The 21,327-nt window shown below is 41.6% G+C and overlaps 1 protein-coding gene across 4 annotated transcripts in view; it reads left to right on the top strand.

The window, feature by feature from the left end:
- SASH1 (SAM and SH3 domain containing 1) overlaps positions 1-21,327 on the top strand; it is a 284,627-nt gene that overhangs the window by 144,031 nt on the left and 119,269 nt on the right. For 3 of the 4 annotated variants that reach the window (XM_074368199.1, XM_074368200.1, XM_045524749.2), the window contains exon 2: positions 11,730-11,858. In XM_074368199.1, coding sequence (XP_074224300.1) covers positions 11,730-11,858 — 129 coding nt within the window. Of the gene's footprint in view, positions 1-9,482; positions 9,623-11,729; positions 11,859-21,327 lie in introns of those variants that run through there. The other variant, XM_074368201.1, reaches the window with a different exon arrangement.

The following is a 21,327-nucleotide window of genomic DNA, read 5'->3' as shown; positions in this document are numbered from 1 at the left end:
TCAGGAAAAATGTTATTTCTTCGATGAAGTGTATTGCTCCTTCAAAAAAGTATACGTTAGAAGTTTAAACTGTGAGTGTTGTGAAAAACCCAGTGATCATGTTAGTAAATTCTCAGCTTGTGAGCAAATTGGAAAAAAATGAGTATTTTCATTCTCATAATCGGCTTGGTAGAATGTTAGTTTGTCTTACATTTTTGTTGTAGCTTTTTTAGTTCATAAGAAGTCTGTCAAGTTTATGTTGTAACCGTGTATAGAATGTGGTACAAAGCAAATCATCTTCACTCTGAACTTTCAAGAAGTTTTTAATCTAAGAGTAAGAACAGATCCATGTACTTATTTTTCAAGCACGTTCACATTATATTCTTGGTGAACATGAAAGTCTTTTATGAAGAAAATTGAGTTCATCTCAAGGGGAAATGATGTAGTTAGGAGAGAACTTATCTCCCCCCCCCCCCCCGCCAAACTGCGGTAAAATGTGGCTGTCATGTTATTTTTCACATGGTTACACCCGTAGGTGGACAGGTACATAGATCGAGATACAGTAATACTCTCGCATGCGCCTGGAGCAAGAAGAGTAATTTTCTGAGGCTGACATTCTTTAAATCTGATTTTTCCTGTACAAGTCAGAATGTAGTACACAATGAGGCCAGGTTTTCTCTGTTCTCCAGACATTGACAAGCAGGCCTTTGAGTCCTCCATGACATCCCTGGTGCCTTGATGGCTTTTTGTGGGAGTGTCCTGGAAATCAGGGAGCTGGTCAGAAGAGCAGATGTCAGAAGCTGTCATGAGATGTACTTGGAGGGGATTAGATGTGTGAGGAAGAGTAGTTTGGGGACCACTGGGAGTTTTACCAGGGCAGTGGGTCAACTGGTTTCTCCCTGACTTTGGAAAGAAACCACCCATTTGATATCATGAGTGAAGGGCCTTAAAATAGTCTCCAGTAAATAGGAACAAACAGGTTTCCCTTCAACTCACGACGGCTCTGTCCCCTAAAGGAGTATGTATGTTTCAGTGGCCACAGCATTGCTCAAGTATTTGCTTTCCTACAACACCCAGGCCAGTTGCATTCCAGCTGTTTTCCTACTGGTTTCCCTGATGGCGATTGAATGTGGAGGATTCAACCAGAAAAGTACTGGATGTGTTCAGTGCCTTTTTATATAAGGTTCTGTCTTTGTTTCCAAACACCTAATTGCTTTTTCTGCCAGGGAATGAGAAGAATGTGAGACTTTAGCCTTTAGACCTTAAGCCCATTGCACCAAGGAACTCTCCCTTAAATATTTCAGGTGTAAGGAACTTCCGTGGGATTCATTCCAACAAGATCTGTAGCCCTCGGCATATTGAGAATTATCAGCAATAAGGGGAGATAATTAAAAATCAGTTACGTAAAGAATCTTCAAATCTGGGTTCCCTTCTGTCCTTTCACACCCTGTCCTGCCACACCTCTGCACTAACCCTTTAGCCTCCCCAGGGAGCTTTTCCTCTGGGAACAGGTGGGGCTGTCCCCTGACTCAGAGGAATTATGTTTATTGTTCCCTCACCCAGTTCACCTGTCATTGTTTCTAATGACATATTTCGTGTTTGAATGTTTTACTCACTAGACTGAATTGCTGTTGTAAGTTTGGTGGGGACAAGGAGACTGTAAATGCTCATCATTATATGTGAAAATTCTGGGTTAGTGGACAGTCTGTTATTATATGGTTACCAAATGAATGTTTTGGCACCCTCAGGAAGGGGAGAGAGCATTCTGCTGACTTCTATTAATTCCTCCCTCTCTGCCTTCATTTATTCACATCTGATAGATATCTTAGGTAATTGCTAAGTGTAAGGGATTGTCATGGTGTTAGGTGCTGAGATTACAAAAATGAGTAAAACCCAGATCCGGTTTTCAAGGACTTTAAAGTTTCCTGGGGACAACAACCGTTTAAATAAGTAGGAGTCTTTTTTTTTTTTTTTTTAAGTCTTAAAGTACATATACCAAAGTAGAGAGAATATTTTAAAGAACATCCATATTCCAGCACTGCTGTTATCAATCATGGCCAGTCTTGTTTCATCATTACCTGTACCCGCTCCTCCCCTATGACTTGGAAGCAAATCACAGACATCAGACCATTCCATTTGTGTGGGGAATGTTTGATTGACACTGATGTGGTGGGAAGGTCAGGTGCTGTTGTGGAGGATGGACTGCTGTCTTGTCTGCAGAGTCAGTGGAGTGAAAGAAGGGTGCTCCAGGCGGAAGAAATAGTGTGGGGCGGCAGGGATGTTGGAGTGCTGCCGGTAGTTTGGTTTGGCCCAAACTGGTATGTGGATGGGGAGGTGGAGCTATGGGGGGAAACTAGAAAGGCAGACAGAGTACTGATAAAAAGGCTTTTGTATTGTCAGCAACAGACTGACTTTGTCAAATCTTCACTTGGAGACATTTATAGTTTTCAAGATTTATATTTTGAAAATTACAGTGGGCATAGGGTATTGAGCTGGTTGTAAATGAGAGAAGATTGGAGAGGGGGTGCACAGCTGGGAACCTTGGTTGATGGCTTGAAACACTGCTAGGATTAGGATGGAGAAACATTTTGAGACACTTGAGACATTGAGAGATATTGGGGGAGAAATATTTTATTAGCACTTACTTATGACACTTTGTAATAAGTCATATTAAACCTAGTGACCTCTTTGGGGATAAGAGAATGACCCTGAGAGTCTGGCATGGATGAAACGGGTTGATGCTAATCTCAGAATAGTGGAATCCGGAATGAAAGTTTGGTGCGGGTGGAGAATTCAGACTGAATCTAGGAAGAACAGGCGTAGTCATTTGTCTACAGCTAAGGAGTTGGAGAGCTTTAAGAGTTATCAAAATTTAAGTTAAGGGCTGCAAAGTTTTTCAGTACTGGGCCCATATGGTCAGTATCCTCAGGTGGGTAAGCTGTGTGACTTTTTATTGCTAGCACTGTTTAGGTATTACCTGCCAGTTCTTAAGAATGTGGAATTTCAGCAGCATCACCAGGAAAGGATTTAATCACCGCTAGTGCCGTAACAGTGAACGGTGTTAGGCATGATGCTTTCAGTTTTGGTCAGGACACCAGGACTTCCATATCTCGCTTAACAGTTGCACTGCCCCCAGGAGCAGGCAGAGGAAATCAGCTGGAGCCAAGTTCATTTCTGACCCCAGGTATCCCACACCCCCTGCCTCTCTGCTCAAGATGGGGTAGAGTGTAATTTGCATAAAACATCACAAACTCAAATGCTGAACCAGGTTTAATGAGCATCGTAATCGGAAATTTCAGGATTGTCCTGAGATTAATATATTCTTTTCCAAATTTCTAAGAATATCATAAGTCTCTTTTCCCCAATCAGGTCTTGATTGGTCCAATGCCCAAGAATGCCCATATCCTCATGATCATGCACCAGAGGCAGCCAGAGAATGCACAGGGTGATTCATACTCATCAAAATCTGTGAATCTGGTCTGAAATTCTGACTTCATTCCCACCCAACTAGCTCATTCTGCTGTTCTTTCCAAATCTGTGGTTCTAGTAAGCTCCAGCAGTTTGAAAAGGAGAAACATATTCAGTCGAAAACTGTCATATGTTAAATCCACTTGTCCATTTTAAGTGTGACTCTGCACTTGACCTTTTTAGAACAAACGGTCAACATCCCAGTCTTTTCCAGTTCTGAGGGTTCCTGTGAAATGTTCTTTTAAGCCACCAACAGCACAGCACATGGGATCTTTCTGAACCTTTAATTCCGAAAAGACCTTACGCTAATAAGCACACAGTTGAGTAAGTCCCTTCGACAAGTTTCCATGACTTAACCATATGACTGCATTAAAATAAACTTAAGACCATACTTTGCTTTTCTGTCCAGTAATAATAAGCATTCATGTTTCTTGATTTTATATTGTATACTTAGCGCCTAACACAGCACCTGCAATGTCATAGGTGTTCAGTAAATATTATTTGAATTAATGAAATATCCCTTTTGGTGTTGATGATTGAAGAGCATAATTTTATAGCTCCGAGCACTTTCTTCGTCAAACTTGACAATCAACATGATGTCAGAGATGCCAGCACACACTCGTGAGGAGGCCTTTTTATTCCATTTTGTTGTAGCTTCTCCTCTGCATGGCCTATAAACTGAACTTGTTCATATTTAGACCAGGCTGTTCACATCCCTTCCCAGCAGATAATTAGGAATTACTAGTTCATGCATAAGATTTTGGTAATAACATTTTTGCTAAAAACCTCAAGTTTTTCATATCATGGGGTCAGGCAGGCTGCACTGAGCCCGAGAGAGGAAGATGAGAAGGAAAAAGTGCTTCCACTGCGGCTTTAAATCCGTTTAACCACTGGTGACATTTGCTGCAAGAGAGCAAGGACTACAAGAAGAGAAAAATGTAGGGAGAGCTTTAGGGGAGGTCTGCATTTAGGGGTGAACTGAAGAGGTGGGTGAGAATCCCAAGGAGACCCATGGGCAGTGGGCTGCAGGATGGACTCCAAAGTGGGAGAACCCCCAGGGTGTAGCCTGGGGGGCAGACTCCATCAGTGACTTTCAACCTTTTTGCCACGGATTCACTGGAAGATTTATCTTACATTGTGTTAAGTACGGTTGCATACTGAGACAAATTTTGCGGGAAACGGCATCGTTTCTTCATGGGATGCGTGCCAACTTTTTCTGTTCTGTTCTGTGCTCTGCAGTGTCCGTTGACATAAACGCTGGTCTCCCGTCTCAGTTTATGTTAGCACTCTGTGGTGACTTAGGACTGTGTCAGCCCAGAAGCCAGAAGTGAATCAGCAGCGGCCATGTTTTTTAGACTCTGAAATTTGGTGGAAAGTGACGGGCATTGCGGTGGCTCCCTCGTGGTGTCACCGATCTACTAGCTTACCTCGTTGGTGAGAGGTGGTGCCCGGACCCCCAGCAAGTCCAGGTCCTGCCAGATCTTCACCTTCTGGGAGTCGTGAGCCAGCATGAAGAGCTGCAGCTTCTCCTGTAGGTTCCCCCCTGGCATCAGGGTTGGAGTTGATGAGAAGCTGACATGGATTCTTTGTGGTTCCAATGTTCTCATGTTTTGTCCTTGCTCTTTCACAACCAGCTTCCTTCCTAACTGGCTGACCTATGGTGATGTTAGGCTCCATACTAGACACAGGCAGCAGCCGGTGCAGACAGACTGTTTCACCAACTTCCAGTCCCCCATGGCAGTTGTGCTGCTCTGATCCCACCTTGACCTGACAGCCCTAATGGATCACGATCTGCAGGGTGAATACCACTGCAGTTGTTATCCATTTGAGAACAGGAAAGAACTTAGAACTTTTTATTTACACTTGTTTTTATCTCGTTTAAAATGTTTATTTTTGTGTGTATTTTTAATGTAAGTAGTTGTAAATAGATATCGTTTATATTAATAAGTGCTTATAGTTGTAAGCAGATAAGATATACATTCATAAATAATTACATTATATCTAGAAGGTTCTATACTCCCAATTTGTTTTAGGTGTTCCCCCCCTAGAATGGGTTCCTGAGAGTGCTGGGAAGGAGGGAGGGGTTTTGGAGGCCATTCGTTCTTCAGGAAGGGGTTTATGTTCACTGGAGACTACTGATGCATGATAGTGGGGGACAGGGCACCAAGGTCATATTTGTCAAAGCGAATATTAGACGTAGGCTCTGGCAAGTTCTGGGTATTTCTGTGGGAGGGGAGTGGAAGATGTGAAATCAGCCCTCCTCCAGCCACCTGCCATGTGGGTGTGCTCCCAGGGCCCTCCCTCACCATCAGCGTGACCGCATTCGTCCCTTTAGTATATGTTTTTTGGTTGTAATGTGTAAAAAGCTTTTCTGAGATAAACTATTTCGGCTCAAATCATCTGCAGAGATGGTGGGAGTGGTACCTCAGAGAAAAACCTTTGAGATCAATGACTACAGATTTAATGAATTTCTCCAGAATAATATGGCGGGATGGGATGATAGCACTGGTGCAGACAGTGACATCTCAGGGTTCAGTGAGGCTGAACGAGGAAACCAGAATTAAAGCCTTTTCTGTGGGAGTAGCAATTTCACCTGAAAGGTTGCTGAACGTGTTTATCACTTCAAAATCTTTAAACGAGCTAATTAAGAGAGAACACATTGCGAAGTCATTGGAGAAATCAGGTAGGCTTTATTGTGTTGTAGTGATTTCTTTAAGTGGATTTAGCTCGTAGGAGATTGATGTATTTATATATATAGGAATAGATCTCTATCCCTCTCCCAAACAATAGCGAGCAGTATAAATATACCATATAATTTACATTTCAAAAAACATATATGTACTTATTATTATAGACAGAAAAAGTAGAGATGCATTAAATAAATGAGCCAGGAGTCTGTTCCCTTTTTTCCCCTCGACTTTGGGGATTCAGAGCAACACACTGAGTTTTCACTTGGGGCTCTGTCTTTATAGATACATAAAATAGCAGGACCACAAGTTCATTTGTATTCATTTGCATGTGATCTGCATATACCAGTACAGATTACATTGTGTCTCCTGGTGTTTTCAGAGAAGTTTTTTGCTTTTTCTTTCTTTCCCCCCTTAAGCTTGTCAAGATATTCTAAAGCATAAATGACATCTGCGGAAAGAAGAGACCAAAAATAACAAAAGTAATGATACAAATGACTCTGTTTTCATGGTTCTTTTAGTTTTCACATTTTTCCAGAGACAGAAGTACATTAGGATAAATATCAGACATACTATTACATCAGTTGTTGAGAGAACAGTGCTCTGTTTCTTTTCTCCTTAATTGTAACAGCAGTTGACCCCATCTGAATTGTTTGGTACAATGCCCCTTATCTCTACATTTTTCTGTTGGTTATATAAAAAAGATGGGTGTTTGGTATAAATGTGTGCTATGACTTCATGGGAAAATGATACAAGTTTGTCTTCCATTGAGCTGACACTGGCAGTGGGACCACAGAAGTTCATACCAAGTGAAATGGAAAGATACTCTGACCTGATTTTGTAATAAGAAATGGGAAAAGAACTTGAATTTGCCTGTATAATTTTCTTTCCTTTTTTTTTTTTTAAATTTGACAGAGATGGGAAAATTCTTTATTTTTATTTGTTAAATTTTTTTTATTTAGTTATAGTCATTTTACAAACTCAAAATGGATCAAGGACTTAAACATAAGACAAGATACAATAAACCTCCTAGAAGAAAATATAGGCAAAACATTATGTGACATACATCTCAAAAATGTTCTCCTAGGACAGTCCACCCAAGCAATAGAAATAAAAGCAAGAATAAACAAATGGGACCTAATTAAACTTACAAGCTTCTGCACAGCAAAGGAAACCATAAGTAAAACAAAAAGACAATCTACGGAATGGGAGAAAATTTTTGCAAATGAAATCGACAAAGGCTTGATCTCCAGAATATATAAGCAGCTTAAACGACTTAATAAGGGAAAATTCTTTTAAACAGATAATGTGACACAAAATTTCACAATTTGCTTTAGAAGGGTTATTTTGAGGAAATAAGATTTTTCCTCTGTTCCTAAACTTGAACTAATACTGCTTCAGTCTAATGCATGTGAACCAACAGGGGGAAATAAGAAATGAAACAGATTAGACAAGTAATACACTCTAGACCAGAAACTTTTAACACCTTAAAAGGAAAAAAAAATTTTTAAAAAGAAATGTGTCTCAGTATTTTAATAATAATATTTATTATAATAAATGTAGACATTTATAGTGTAAAGTCATACTATATATTTAGAAGTTTATTTCTAACATCAGTGCCTCTTGGCATTAGCGTCGTGGGTGTCGAGTCAGACGTGAACTTCACATTCCCCCCCAAGAAAAGATATACTAGGTGTGGTGCTGTTGAAACATCGGCTGCATTATTTAAATTCCCTACAGACTAATGTTGCAAATATTTTAGTAAGAGTAAATATTTTTACTAAGTAGGTCTGTGCTATCTCAAGTAAGAACAAGTTAGCTAGAAAGGATGCAAAGTTTTCCAGATAGTCCTGAAAGAGCGTGGATTTTGAGTGGATAAAGAGAAAATCATCATGGGGTTCCTTGGTTCCATTTGACTGGGATGGAAAAAAAATTCCTTTCTGGGGGTGGCAGACAAGATCTATTTTAAAACACACACACACACACGCACACACACTTTAAAAAATTGTTCCACCTTTCTTGGCATTTAAATTATCAAGACTGATGAAAGTGGTAATTATGGGGACTTACTGCACATCTGGAAGGCAGTTTGGGAAAAGAGAGGCAGCTGTGCCACCCTATTCTAAATTATCATCTCTGAGCACCAAGTGAGGAGTGGATGTTGCAGAGTGTGAAATGTTTGCTGTCTTTGGTCTGAGTTGACTTGAACATCTGCTTTCTTCCTCGTGAGCTAGAGACCTATTTTCCAGGCTGCCGGATTGTTGGGGAGTTCTGATTGATTAGGAGTAAGGGACAAGGAATTAGACCTTTTTACTAACAGGAAAACAAGTTTGATCAGCAGCTTGGAAACATGAGAGGTGAAGTGAACAGTTGGCTTTGAAGGTGTTCTAGGATATATGAGAGAGGAGAGAAAAAGGGAAAGAGTAACTTGAAAAGCACTACATAAATGATCATATTTATGACTTTTTCAACTGGCCTTGATTAATCCACCTGAAAAAATAATAGTTGATTGTGGTAAGTCATGCAGTTCATAAACTTGAAAGCTGATTATTTCTGAGAAGCCAGCACCGAGATTGGAGTGTTTTGGCTTGCTCAGTACAACTCTTAGTGCCTCTGTGACTAAGAGAGAGTCGGAGAGTGGGAGAGGGGGAGAGATAGAGACAGAGAGAGGTTAATTTCCATTAAGAACAGCAAGCCTTAGGAAAGTGTGGGTATAACCTCTCTCAGAAGTAAGTTCACTCAGGTATTAGAAGATGCAGATTATGTATTTGGTTGAAGGGGGGCAGGTATGTTTCATTTCCTGGGTGGATGAAGGCAGGAGTTTCTGGATGAGGATGGCATCATATTCTCAAGAGACTAAGACAATTCTAAAGAGCCTGGATTCTTCCAGGAGCCCCAGCTGCTGTGGGGAGTGGCAGGATTGGGGCACTAATTTATAAAAATGAGTTCTCAGGTCACATTGTTGTGAGTCTTGTTCCCTGCACCTTCCAAAACGCCCTCTGAAGGAAGCTGCTTGGCCTTTCCCAGTATGTCCTGGGGGAGGGAACTAAAAAAACAAGAAGACAACTGGGTTGGTGAGGGCTTTGTGTTTTGCAAGTGTAAGCAGACATCCTGGGTCAAAAGAAGGCAGATATCCTGATGATAAGATGCTTCTGCACTGGCTGAGGTGGCAGTGGACTCGAGCCTTTGCCTCAGTGGGCACCTGCTGTCCTAGTCCTGGCTGTCGGTAGCTGGTGATTGGAACAGGTCCTCCTATGGGAGCAGCTCTTCTGGCCTCTCTCTCTCCTAAAGTTTCTTCTGTTTTTTTCTTCTGGTGTTGGGGCTGAGGTGCGGGGTGGGGGTGGGACCACTCCGCAGGGAAAGCCGTGCTGTCGGGACTCCCTGTTGCACCCTGGGTCCTCTAGTCCTCCTGGTCTGCAGGCATCAGCTCCTCTCTCCACCCAGCTGGGACTGGGGAGCAGAGATGAAGGGGCCCGAAAGCCAGGCTGGTAAGTTTGGGGTTTATTTGTAGGATGGGTGATGGGGGTGGCACGGATCATTCTCAGGGGAGAGAGACCAGATCTGATCTCTGTTGTGCAAAGTCACTTTGGTGTCTGAGTCCAAGGCAGGTGAGGCAAAGTGGGGAAGGAGTCAGGAGAATCAGTCAGGAGGCTGCAGATTTTCCTGTTGTGGCCCATGGGCATGTGCTGTTGAGTTGAGGCGAGTCAGGGCAAACCTGAGGATCATAATTTGATTTCTGGTGTTATTTGTCAGGAGCATCACCTCTACTGAGGCAGTAAAGGCAAGACTGGTAGGCTCCCTGCCTCCGTGCGTTTCCTAGGAGGCTAGCAGTAGACTTTCCATTTTGACCCCTGTTGTTTCCCCTACTGGAAACCTGACAGTGATCATTTAGAAGGGGAGGATAGGCTCCTGCCTTCTCTACTGTGTCCATCCAGCCTGTTGTCTCAGCCAGACAGACTGCGATGAGGGAATGACTTTTGCCCAGACATGTTCAAATGTTCAAACATCTTACTGTTCTTGTAAAGAGCTTCCCACCTCTAACTCTGCACTGGGGACTTTGAGGCAGTTACCTCAAACGTAGACCACTTTACTGGTGAGAAAGGAAGAATCTTTTCTAAAAAAAAAATCATTTCTTTCAATTTCTGTTTCTCCACTCCCTTAGTTCTGTAAATTCAGTAAATGCAGAAGTGTAAAAGAGATGATCACTTGCTCTGACCCACGCTGCCCGATCGGGGCCTTGAGGTCTTTATCAGAAAGGCTTTTGGAGAACTCTTAATTCCCAAACCCTGCCCGCAGCTGAGCATGCTTTCCAGTGTTAGACGTGTGCCGCTAAGGGTGATGTGCTTAATTTAACATTAACTGTGTGATGGCCAGCAGTCTGTCCCAAGGAAAAAAGTGTGTGCACCTCTTTGGTTGTCTAAGAGTTGTATTTTCCTTGATTACCTGGGTAAAATCATTTTCCTTGGTTATCTTGGTAGGGTCATTTATTCATACCAAAGAAAGAACATGCTGGGAGGTGAAAAGGGGCAGGGAGATGTTTCTCTGCATGAATGAATGAATGAATAAGAAATGACATAACCTACAAATGTACACAGCACTTTGTCATCCTACGTGTAGGTGTTCAGATGTGTGTTTAGGAGTCAGTTCCCCTAAAGGAAGACTGTAATCTGCAACGTCATCCTCTGTGACTATTACTAAGGAAATTTTGAGCACTTAACCGTGTGCAGGAGGACTATGAGGGACAAGTTCCCAGGGTTCACGGTACTTCATTACTCCTTACGGGGAGGTGGGTACTGTTGCTGCAATCCCAGCATTGCCAGGGATTAGAAAACACAAGTAAATGCCAAACTGGAAGTGGCAGCAGGGCTGGGTGTGAACTCAGGGGTGTGGGCCCCAGTGCAGCATCTGGGCACTTCCCTCAGTGGAGAGACAGATGTGTTTCCTTATTTAAGTAGGTGAATTTATACCATGTCCTCTTCTTGTATCTGTAGCTGAATGACTTGAGGAACAAGATGCCCCGCTTTTCTGAGGGTCTCGCTGCAGATGCAGCATTTCCTGTTGGCTTATGAATTCTTGGCTTCCATCGGATTTCCTAGGAGTGGTGTCCTGGCACCTAGATTTCTCAAAAGCTTCCTGGGAGGTTCTGATGCATCCACCAGTTGGGTGCTGGGAGCCTCACACTGACACAGTGTTTTTCCCTGGGAATTTCTTGGCCCTGTGAGGCAGGCAAGGGTGTGAGTTAAACCATGGCTTTGGCATCAGGCAGTCCTGAGTTGGAGGCCTGGCTGCTTTGCTTGGTAGTCGTGGAATCCTTGGACTGTCGCTTGACTTTTCTGAGCTGCTGTTTGTCCATCTATTCAGTGAGGAAAATAGGTCCTGTGTCCGAGCGCTGTCCTGAGGATTACAGATGTTGCTTGGAAAATGTAGCCTGGCACACATTTGCCACTTACATAACACTAGCTGTTACTAGAATAAACGCTGCATAGACAGGGACCAAATGACATGGGGCATTTGCATGTGGACTGACCGCCTTTATTCTTTTCCTGTTTCTTCCTCCTGCCCTCCTGCCCTCCTGCCCTCCTCCCCTGCCCTCAGGACGGCTCCCTGGGAAACATCGATGACCTGGCGCAGCAGTATGCCGATTATTACAATACCTGTTTCTCCGACGTGTGCGAGAGGATGGAGGAGCTGCGGAAACGGCGGGTTTCCCAGGACCTGGATGTGGTGAGTGGCCCCTGGGAAGGTGCTGTTGCCTGGCTCGGGTGCTCCTGGTCCACTGTCCCCTCCTTGGCTCCTCTAACGGTTGTGCGTGGGGCGTCACTCTGTAGGCCACGAAAGAATCAACCCAGTTTGGTGGATATCAAACTGAATGAGTATTTGTTGGGGGCCATAATGATCAAATTTTTGTATTCATTAGAAGACTGTTTTAATTTTATTATTATTTTTTAACTTAAGGGAAAAGAATGTTTTCACTCTTGGCCCACTACATTTTTACTGACTCTAAGCCAAAAAAAAGAGGTCTAGTCTAGTTCCTTCCTTCCTTCCTTCCTTCTTTTTTTTAAAAACAAAATAAAATTTAAAGAAGCAAGAAGCCACCCTAATTTGTCAGCTAGCAATAACCGTGTTGGTGTTTTACCAGATCTTTGTTTGGTGTTTTTCTGTGCATTTTTGCATCAGCAATGTAATTCTTGCTTTTGTACTTAACATTTTATTATAGTTCTTCTGTGTCATTAAGACCTCTTTGTAATCACCATTTTTCATGGCTATATTCTCTTCTCTCACTCAGGTGCATTGAAATTCATTTTGTTGCTTTGTAAAGACCTTTATGTGTACAATTTGTGGAGCATTTGAACTTGCATGTGATAAATAGTAAACAAATAGCTTAGGTCTTTATAATCTGTGTGTGTGCTGGTATTTCCATGCTGTGCATTTACAATCAAGTACTTTACTGAAACTTTTGCATTTATTAATTTAAATTTGCTGCGTATTTTATTCTTGGATTCATTTTGGTTCAGTGCTTTACAAATTGTTTTGTTTCACTGTGGTGCCCTTAAGAACACTTCAGGAATGGGAGGCAGAAGAAAAGGCTCTACCCTCCATGTCTCCTCATCTGGGCCAGCTCCTTTTTGAGCATCTTTTATGTATTAGGGGGCTACGTAGATCTGTTTTGAGTAACAGGGTGCCTCGGCTTTTAAAAAAAAAAAAGTTTGAGAACTACCAATTCAATTGAATCCTTATCTTTTAAAAAATTTTCCATTAATCTACTTAGAGATGAAAAAATAAGTAACAGATAATTCTTTTATTAGTAATTTCTTTTATGTTTTAAAAGCCCTGTAGGATAAGGGACACAAGTAGTTTAGGAACCATAGCTGTATGTTCCGTATGTGGATGTGATTCACTTACACTTAAGATGCTGGTGTTCGTATGCACTTTCATTTTTTTCCTTAACTCAATCCACGTAAAGATTTCTTAGGTCAGGAGTAGCATTATATCACAACTGTCACATAACTATTGATCCTTCTTCCTTATTCAGGTGACTTAGTGTTCTACAGGGGTGGAGTTAGTATATTAGAAGTGATTGAAGCCGAGAAGCATCAGTTGAGGGCAGAGAGACATCACCCTGGGAGCCCGACACCATGGCCCAGGCAGGTGCGTGGGCGTCATTGTTACCAAGGGCTTCTTGTCTATAACTTTGTCCTCTGGCATGTGAGAGGAGGGTTATTTCCCTCCTTTAAGAAAGTATCCTCATGGGACAAGACTGTTAAAATTAATTAGGCTGTGTTGGGGCACAGTTGATGAAAAAAGGCTTTCCTTTTGGCGAAATTGCGGCCAAACAACAGCTTAATTATTGCAGTGAGTTCTTGAATGTTGCGATTTTGACCTTGGATCACAGTCTGGTAGCATGCTCTGTGGCTTCCCTGGATATGTCACCGTGCAAGGAACTGACAGCTGTGAATTGGCAGATGATCCTTGATAAGACACTCAACTGCTCGTCCCAACACTCTGGCCAGTTAAGAGGTAGGGTTACCATAATCTTCCCACAGTGCTTGGGAACCTCAGAAGGCAGCTTCTAGGTGGAAAAAGACTACTGCCTGGACCATGGGATAAATAACTTCTTCCCATTTAGACAGATGGGCCTAATTTGGTGTGCTCTGTTCCAGAGCTACAGAAGACGGTATGGGGGAGAAGACACCACGTGCACTAAATTAGTTGTCATTGAAGGTGCAGGAATGTGGTGGTGGGTAAAACTGATGGGCGCTAATTCCAGCTAGGCTGGAAACTCTCTTCATCCTTTAAATTGTAGTTAGTGAGAAAAGTAAGATTCCCAAGTCAGCTTATTCAAGTTCTTGATGAGATTCCAGGCAAATGCTGAAGACCGACCAGATAAGATGCTGCGTGTTTCCTGTGTTATTCACACGGCGCGGGAGTCCAGAAATTAGAGGTGTTTTAAGGTCATCATTCAGGTCATGCATGCATCCCCGGCAACTTAGGGAATGTTCCCTCATGATGGTTAGCTCATCACAAGTTGAGTTCTTACTGGAACTCATTTTCTTGAAAAGCTGTAACTTTCAGTTCATCATGCATCAGATTTTACCTGTATTTCTAGACTTTAAATTCTACTTTTGGACGAGTAGACAAACTTATTCCCTGCTCGGCTGTTGGGGCAACTTCAGTCTGAGGATTTGCAGCTGAATACTCTTTTCTGTGCTAGTAAGTAGCCCCAGAAGTGAGACGACTTGGAGGAGAGTTAATCCAGCAGCACTCAGAGGAAATAGTAACACATTAAGGGTCAAAAACATTTTCTAGGGAAAAAGTAGCAGTAAGTTTGTTGTAGAAGAAAATCATTAGAGACAGCCTTGAGGATGGAGAGTTTTGGGTGATGGGTTAAACTGGTTTTTTGAATTTGTTGCACTTCAGATCCTCTGGGTAAGTTTAGGGGATTGAAATTTTCTATAGACGGAAGAGATATTAGATATTTATGTTTCGCTTTAAAAAGTCCCAAAGTCCAGGGTCCTTAGGAGCTAATTTCATGTTAACTGGAGAACCTAAAGACAAACAAGCCAAAAAGTCACCTTGCCTACAGAGATACTTGACTTAACCCTGAAAAATAAAGGTTTTGATAATTATGTTAGTAATTAACATTCTGGACTGGGTATCAAGCTGCTTCTCCAGGACCTAATCACCCAGCTCCTGACTGGAATAAAGCACTTACTCTGATAAAATGTTTTGGGGGCCAGTTATTGTAGATGAAGATAACAGTACAGATGGGTGAGAATTCAGCAGTATAAGCAGAGATTATGATTCAAATTTATCATTATTGTGAGAATTTTTATTTAGCACTAAATGGGCTCTAAAGGAACCGTGTGCTTGGACCACAGCCTTTGTCTCTGCTGGCGATTAGGACATTCGTGCATGTGAACAGCAGGGAAGTTGCCCATATTTCCATACATTTGGCACATCTGAGCACCGTGTGTTTTTTTGGCTGCAAGAAGTTGCATTTGGAAATGACAGCAGCTTTCCAAGTCCATGATGGGCCTATCTCTAGTGATGCTAAGTCTGACATCTGTCAAAGTGACACTATGGCCAGGAAGGGGACACATGCAGCCTCTTATTACCGGCGGTGTCAGCTTCCTCGGTGACTCTGAGGTTGAGTCCGCTTGGATGTTGGCAGAAAGCAAGTTTACACAGTGGTTGGTGTAGCAAGCCCTGATGGAGAAGTTGCCACTTACAGCATGACCCTGGATGACAATGGCCAAAGCTTGACTAGGACTCTGGGCCAAATCATCATCACATCTGTATGGGCCCCAGGAATCAGGAGCCCAGATGAGACTCACCCAGGTCTTTAAGGACCAGGAATAGAAATAGAAATATTGCGTATTATCACAGAGAATTGTGATGTCACAACCGTTGCCAATGGTGTAGGGCTGATTCTGGGGCATAATTATTGTTCCTTGCAGTTTTCGTAATTTAATCTTTCAAGGTATAATTCTGGACTAAGACAGAGGCAGTAAGAGTGGTGTCTGTCGTGACTAGAGGGGATGCTTGGAGTTTCTTCAGACTCTGCCACTCCCAGCGCAAGCCCAAGCTGGCGTCCTAGCCTCTGGGGCTGTGGCAGTGGCAAAAGGGTGTGTGAAACATGATGGAAAGAGGCTGGGGGAGTCCGATAGATGTGGGTTCTAATTTTGGCTGTTTTACTTAGCTGGCAAGTTGTGTAAGTATTCCAAGTCCCAGTTTCCTCACCCATAAAACGGGGGAAGAAATATCTCACAAAATTATTTTGAGGATTAAAGGAGAAAACTGCTGTGAAGTACCTGGTCCATCATCTTCAGTGCCCTCTAACTAACTGTTCATTTCTTCTCCTTCCCTTCTCTTCCTGATTCAGAAACTGTAGTGATGCTGGAGCTGTTATTCTAATTCCTTAGTATTTATTCACATGAGTGCAGAGATTTCTTTTAACTTTAATTTGGGTGTATCGCAAACATACATAAACAGCAGATTAGAACGAACTTCCCGTGCCTCTTGCCCAGCTGCAGACGTTACCAGCATCCTGCCTTTCTCACTTCAGCTTTACTCTTCACACCTGCTTAATTATTTTTCAAAAGTTCTTTGTGAGGTGAAATCTACATACTGAAATGTACACATCTTAGCCGTCCAGCTTTGTCAAGTGGACGTAGCCGTGTCACCCACACCCCAGCATGACGTAGAACATAAGCCATCACCCTTCAGAGTTCCCTGATGTCCCTTCCCAGTAAATCCTGGTTTGAGCGCAGGGATTTTTGTCAGTCTGTTTTGGAGAGCAGTGCCCAGCACATAACAGGTGCTCAATGAGTATTTGTTGAATTCATTTTGTGTATGTGATTATTTCAAGCTTTTTAATGAGCTTCAAGCATGTATCTGAGACTTTATCCTTCAAGGAACAGAAATAAAGCTGTATTCCCCATCCACAAAGAGGTCACAATTTAGTGGGGGCTTTAGACAAGTAAACAGACTACTAAAATGCTGTGCTGAATACACAAGAGAACTCCTGACTCAGTTTAGGAAAATCAAAGAAGGCTTCCTGGAGGAGGTGATACCTAAGCCCAAAGGTAAAGAACATGGAAGATTAATCTGGTTGGGAAGGGGGGTATAGACAGTGCAGAGTAATTTAAAGCAGAGGTCACAGTGAAAAGGTCAAAAATTGAGAGCAAAAATGTGGCTTTTACAGGCCACTAAGAGTTTACTGTGTTTGGAATCAAGGTATAAACAGATGTGCAGAGAAAAGATACATGCTGTTCTTTCACAGGTCCGTGGTTATTAATGATATAAAAAGATAGAATGTTGTTCTGATTCATCACCATTCACCAGACAGAACAAAAAATTGCCATTTCGCAAGAGTTGACTGGCTGGGCCAAGGTGACCTTGTGGCTTCACACAGTCGGGTGGATGTTGTCCAGTCTCTGTGTGGGGGTTCTTGTTGTATTTTGTTGACTGCTCTTCTTTTGTTATTTGCTAGAGACTGTAAAGCATGTGGAAAACAGGTTTCCTGTACCTTTGTTTTCCTTGAATATTCAAGAAAAGATATTCAAGAAAAAAATAAGGTTTACCCCCATTTCAGTGCATAGGGAATGCTGGCTGCCCCAGGAGCCTAGATGCTCCCGGAATTCTGAGTCTTACCCACAGGATAAATAAGTGATCTGTGTTGCAAATTGTCCTGAGTTTAAGTATTCAACTGCTAAAGCCCAACTGTTGCTCTGAGGGCATTTGCTTTTGTTTTGTTTCATTTTGTCTTAACTGACATTATCTGCTAGCTTCGGGCTACTGTTGATTTGCAGATTGCAGTCAGAAACAGTGGGCATTATATAGGGAGTCTGAACCACATTCTGCTGTGGGATTCACACACTTGGTATCAAAATACACTGAGGCATTATGTCTTAAGCCAGATGGTAATACAGTTCTCTGCTCTGGCTCCCCTCAGACAAAGTCCCATTTGTAGTCAAATGCCCGGTCCCAATTTAGTCAGCATTTTTTGTACATTGCACCACGTTAACATGGACATAAATAGATCTCTTGGCTGCCAGATTTGATCTTGGGATCCCGTACCTCTTATAATTAAGAAAGTTTTTATTATGCTGAAGATCAGTTTTAGCTGTGCTTCCATACTCTTAAGCTTAGAGACCTTTGTGGACTGCTCATACCATATGGAAACAGACTGATTAGATGTGTTCTTTGTGATATAATAGTTGAAAGGTCTTTATCAGACTTTTAAAAGTCTTTTAAAATATGAATCAACAATATGAGCTTCTTTTTCTGGTTTTGCTCCTGAGCATTCAGAAATGACTGATTTTGTTTGTTTGCTTTTATACACAAAGTGTGCCTGGGGGATTAAAAACCAAAATAGCATTCTGCCCAAAATACAAATGCTTGTCAGAAAGGGGAAAACGTCTGAGCCTTGTCATTGTTTTTCATTTACATACATCAGGGAGAATTCCTTAGTGTTAATCAAATTCACAGTAATTGGGGAGAAAAGCCAAGGAATTAAAAGTAAAAGAAGCCACTTTGATGGCAGAATCTAGGCTTGGAGTGGAAAGGAGCGCCTCTGATTTTGGAATCAGGGGCTGGACAGGAAGTCAGAAGGCTGTGAGCCCTGGCTGGTGTTGGCACACACACCTGACATTGGCCTCCTGACCTTCTAGGTCCATATTGTAGACGGATCTCTCACCACAGCTCCTGTGTACCAACCGAAATGACTAAGGACAGAAAAAATTGGGCTCCAGAGCACCAAGTATATTAACCTGACCTGTCTCTGGCCATCTCTTATGAGAAGATCATTCCACCCATGTCAGCAGTAGGTTTTGATTTGCAGCTGCCTTTTTGTTCAGTTTGGAAGTTTTGAGAATTGTATTTTAAAGAGAAGAAAGCAACATGGTAAAATGTTGAGCTAATTTCTTTGTTCCATGCAGTTGATTCAGTTATTGGTGAGTGGAAGGACACGAACTAACTCAGTGACTGGAAAACACATCTTAGTGCCCTCAGAGCACAGCCATTGCCTTTCCTTTAATATAACACTGTATTACTCAAAAAAGAACATCGGATTCTAGCCCCCCCCCCCCCGCCATGTCAGCCTGTGTATTAGAAATGGAGGCTTAATTTATCACCTATAGCAGTAGTGTTAAGAGTTTGGGTTCAGGAATAAGCTAGTTTTTCTACCTCTGGTTATTCTGAGGCTTATGTATAAATCATATATTTTAAGGGATAGTTTGAGAGACTTTCTACGATTATTTAGAATATGAAGATGTTGGAAATTGTGGTACAGCAATGCCATCCATCTCATGGGCCCCAGCAGAAGCTGATGGAACTTAATCAAAAATAAATCAAGGGTAAGTCCAAACCAGATTGGAAGTACATCATGAATATTCGTGAACATCTGGATGTGTTTGTGGGAGTGTATGTTATTTTTTAATGTGTGCGACAGCAGAGATGTGGCTTCTTAACAAACATGCCAAGAGGAAGACAGATTTCCAGCTGTGATTTCAAAGGCTATTTTTGTTTGTGTGTGTATCTCCTTTCTCCTTGGGGTGTGGGTTTCACTTCTCCAAGATATTCCTTTGATCTCTTTCCTTTTCTGGAATCTGTTTTGATATTCTATCTGAATTCTTTGTTGGAGTCAATCACTTGACTCGTGAAGATTAAATCTTTCTAAAGGAGAATTTTAACTTAAGAAAAAACCCACTATTTAATGGTTTTGATGACTCTTTTAAATGCTGGTGATTTTATGATAATTATCAATTAAGCTATTTTGCATCATTGATCACCAGTACAACTTGACATGTGTAAAACTCATGGTTTTTTATCTGCCTCACTACTTAAGGTACTGCCAATAACTAGAAAGGAAGGGTAAGTTATGAGGAGGCTATAATAATGGTGCTGATAATTATCACAGTAATGACATTTTAAAAGTACATTGGAGCTTATGAGGCATCCGCATCTACTACCTTTTTTAGTTCTTCTAATATCCCTGTGAGATGGGTATTAGTAACCTTATGATTTCGGTTGGGCAGAGGCAGAAAATAATGCTCCTAAAGGGAGGCCATATAACCTGGTGGGGAACACCCGGATGTATCTCTCACCTGTCTGGACGTTCACTGCCTGGGACCTGCTAGGGACCTCAGTTTGGCCATTGCCTGATGGAGATGACAATGGCTGCTTCATCAGGTTGTTGTAAAGGTTAAGAAGATGTTTGTAGAGCACTCGGCAGAGTTCCTGAGTACATGCTAGAGCTCATTGACTATTTGTAATAAATGTTTTATTCATCATAGAAATACTTAATATTGATAAGAGTAATAATCATAAAAATAGGACTTGTTAAAAATCGAATAGCTGATAGGTATCAGAGATGGGATCTGAAACAAGATCACTGCAAAATCTCTGAATCTCCCCAGGCCTCCCCCTAACCTTGCATTTCACTCTCAGGAGAGACCTGCCCCCACCCTCTTCTCCCCCAACTCCTCCTCCCCCAACCCTCCCCATGGAGTAAATCTTGAGTTACAGAGTAGTTTACGTTTTTGGGTAATATGATATAAATGGGCAATATTATAAAGAATAATAGAATAAAGAATAATTTTATTATAACAATTATAATAATGTACTCAGTATTATTTTTTTTAACCCTACAAAATTCCTTAACGTAGAAGTTTTTTGTTTTTTGTTTTTTTTTTAACGTAGAAGTTTAAATTCTCCTAACACTTACCAGGGATAACAGTTCTATATGGCTGAGTTTTAAGTAGCTTCCTGGAATTTCACATTTCCTATTCTTTCTTTCTTTACTTCTTCATCTCTATCTCTTTACATACACACAAACGTACACTCACATACAAACGTACATGATGTTTTATCTGTGGCAGAGTTGAAGCAGTAAACGAAAAGAGGGTTGAGTCATTGCTAGAGATAGTCGTCTGATACCGGTAAGAAGTGTTTGCAAATGGAGACAGAAAATTTAAAAAGGAAATAGAAGAACTCAAAAAGGTCAACAATCTGGACTGTTTAGAACAGGGGCCAACGACTTTATAGATTAAAAAGAATCTCTTCAATTCTGTTTCCTACATTGTCACAGAATACAGGAGAGTGGACGTTCAAAGAACTCCATTCAAGAAAGTAAAGTAATATGAAAAGTAAAAAGTAAAATAATAAAATAAGTAAAGTAAAGTCAAACATTTAACTGTTTTACTTGTAGCCTTTTCTTGAAAATTCAGTTTATTTAACAAGATAACCCACTGTTAGAGGGTTTTATTATTTTATAATCTTTGTGTATTATGTAATAGCTATTTTAGAGATGGCTGAATGATGGCATATATTATTCTTCCTGAAAGTGAGTACAGGGAACTGGTAAAATCAGCAAAGTAAAAACAACATTTACTGGTTTTCTGGTGTGTTTCAGTAACTCAGGTGGTGTCACGGGGAAGATTTAGTAACAGGAAATATAAGCCTCATTTCAGAAAATTCATGTTGCAATAGGACAAGGCAGCCAAGGATAAGATTGTATTAGTCATATTCATAAGTAAGTGATCCATACAGATCTGCTTACCACAAATTCTAGCTCTCCATCAGTCCACATGGAGATGCAGTAAGCATTAAATGGACAATAGAAAAGGTACAGGTGGTGATGCTTGTTGGTTGGAAAGCTTGGCTGAGCTGATGGGGAAGAGCAGGAGCCGCA

This window comes from Camelus bactrianus, chromosome 8, assembly GCF_048773025.1.
Source record: "Camelus bactrianus isolate YW-2024 breed Bactrian camel chromosome 8, ASM4877302v1, whole genome shotgun sequence".
NCBI classification, from domain to species: domain Eukaryota; kingdom Metazoa; phylum Chordata; class Mammalia; order Artiodactyla; family Camelidae; genus Camelus; species Camelus bactrianus.
Note: the sequence above shows the minus strand (reverse complement) of the source record. Positions and strands in the feature narration are given on the sequence as shown.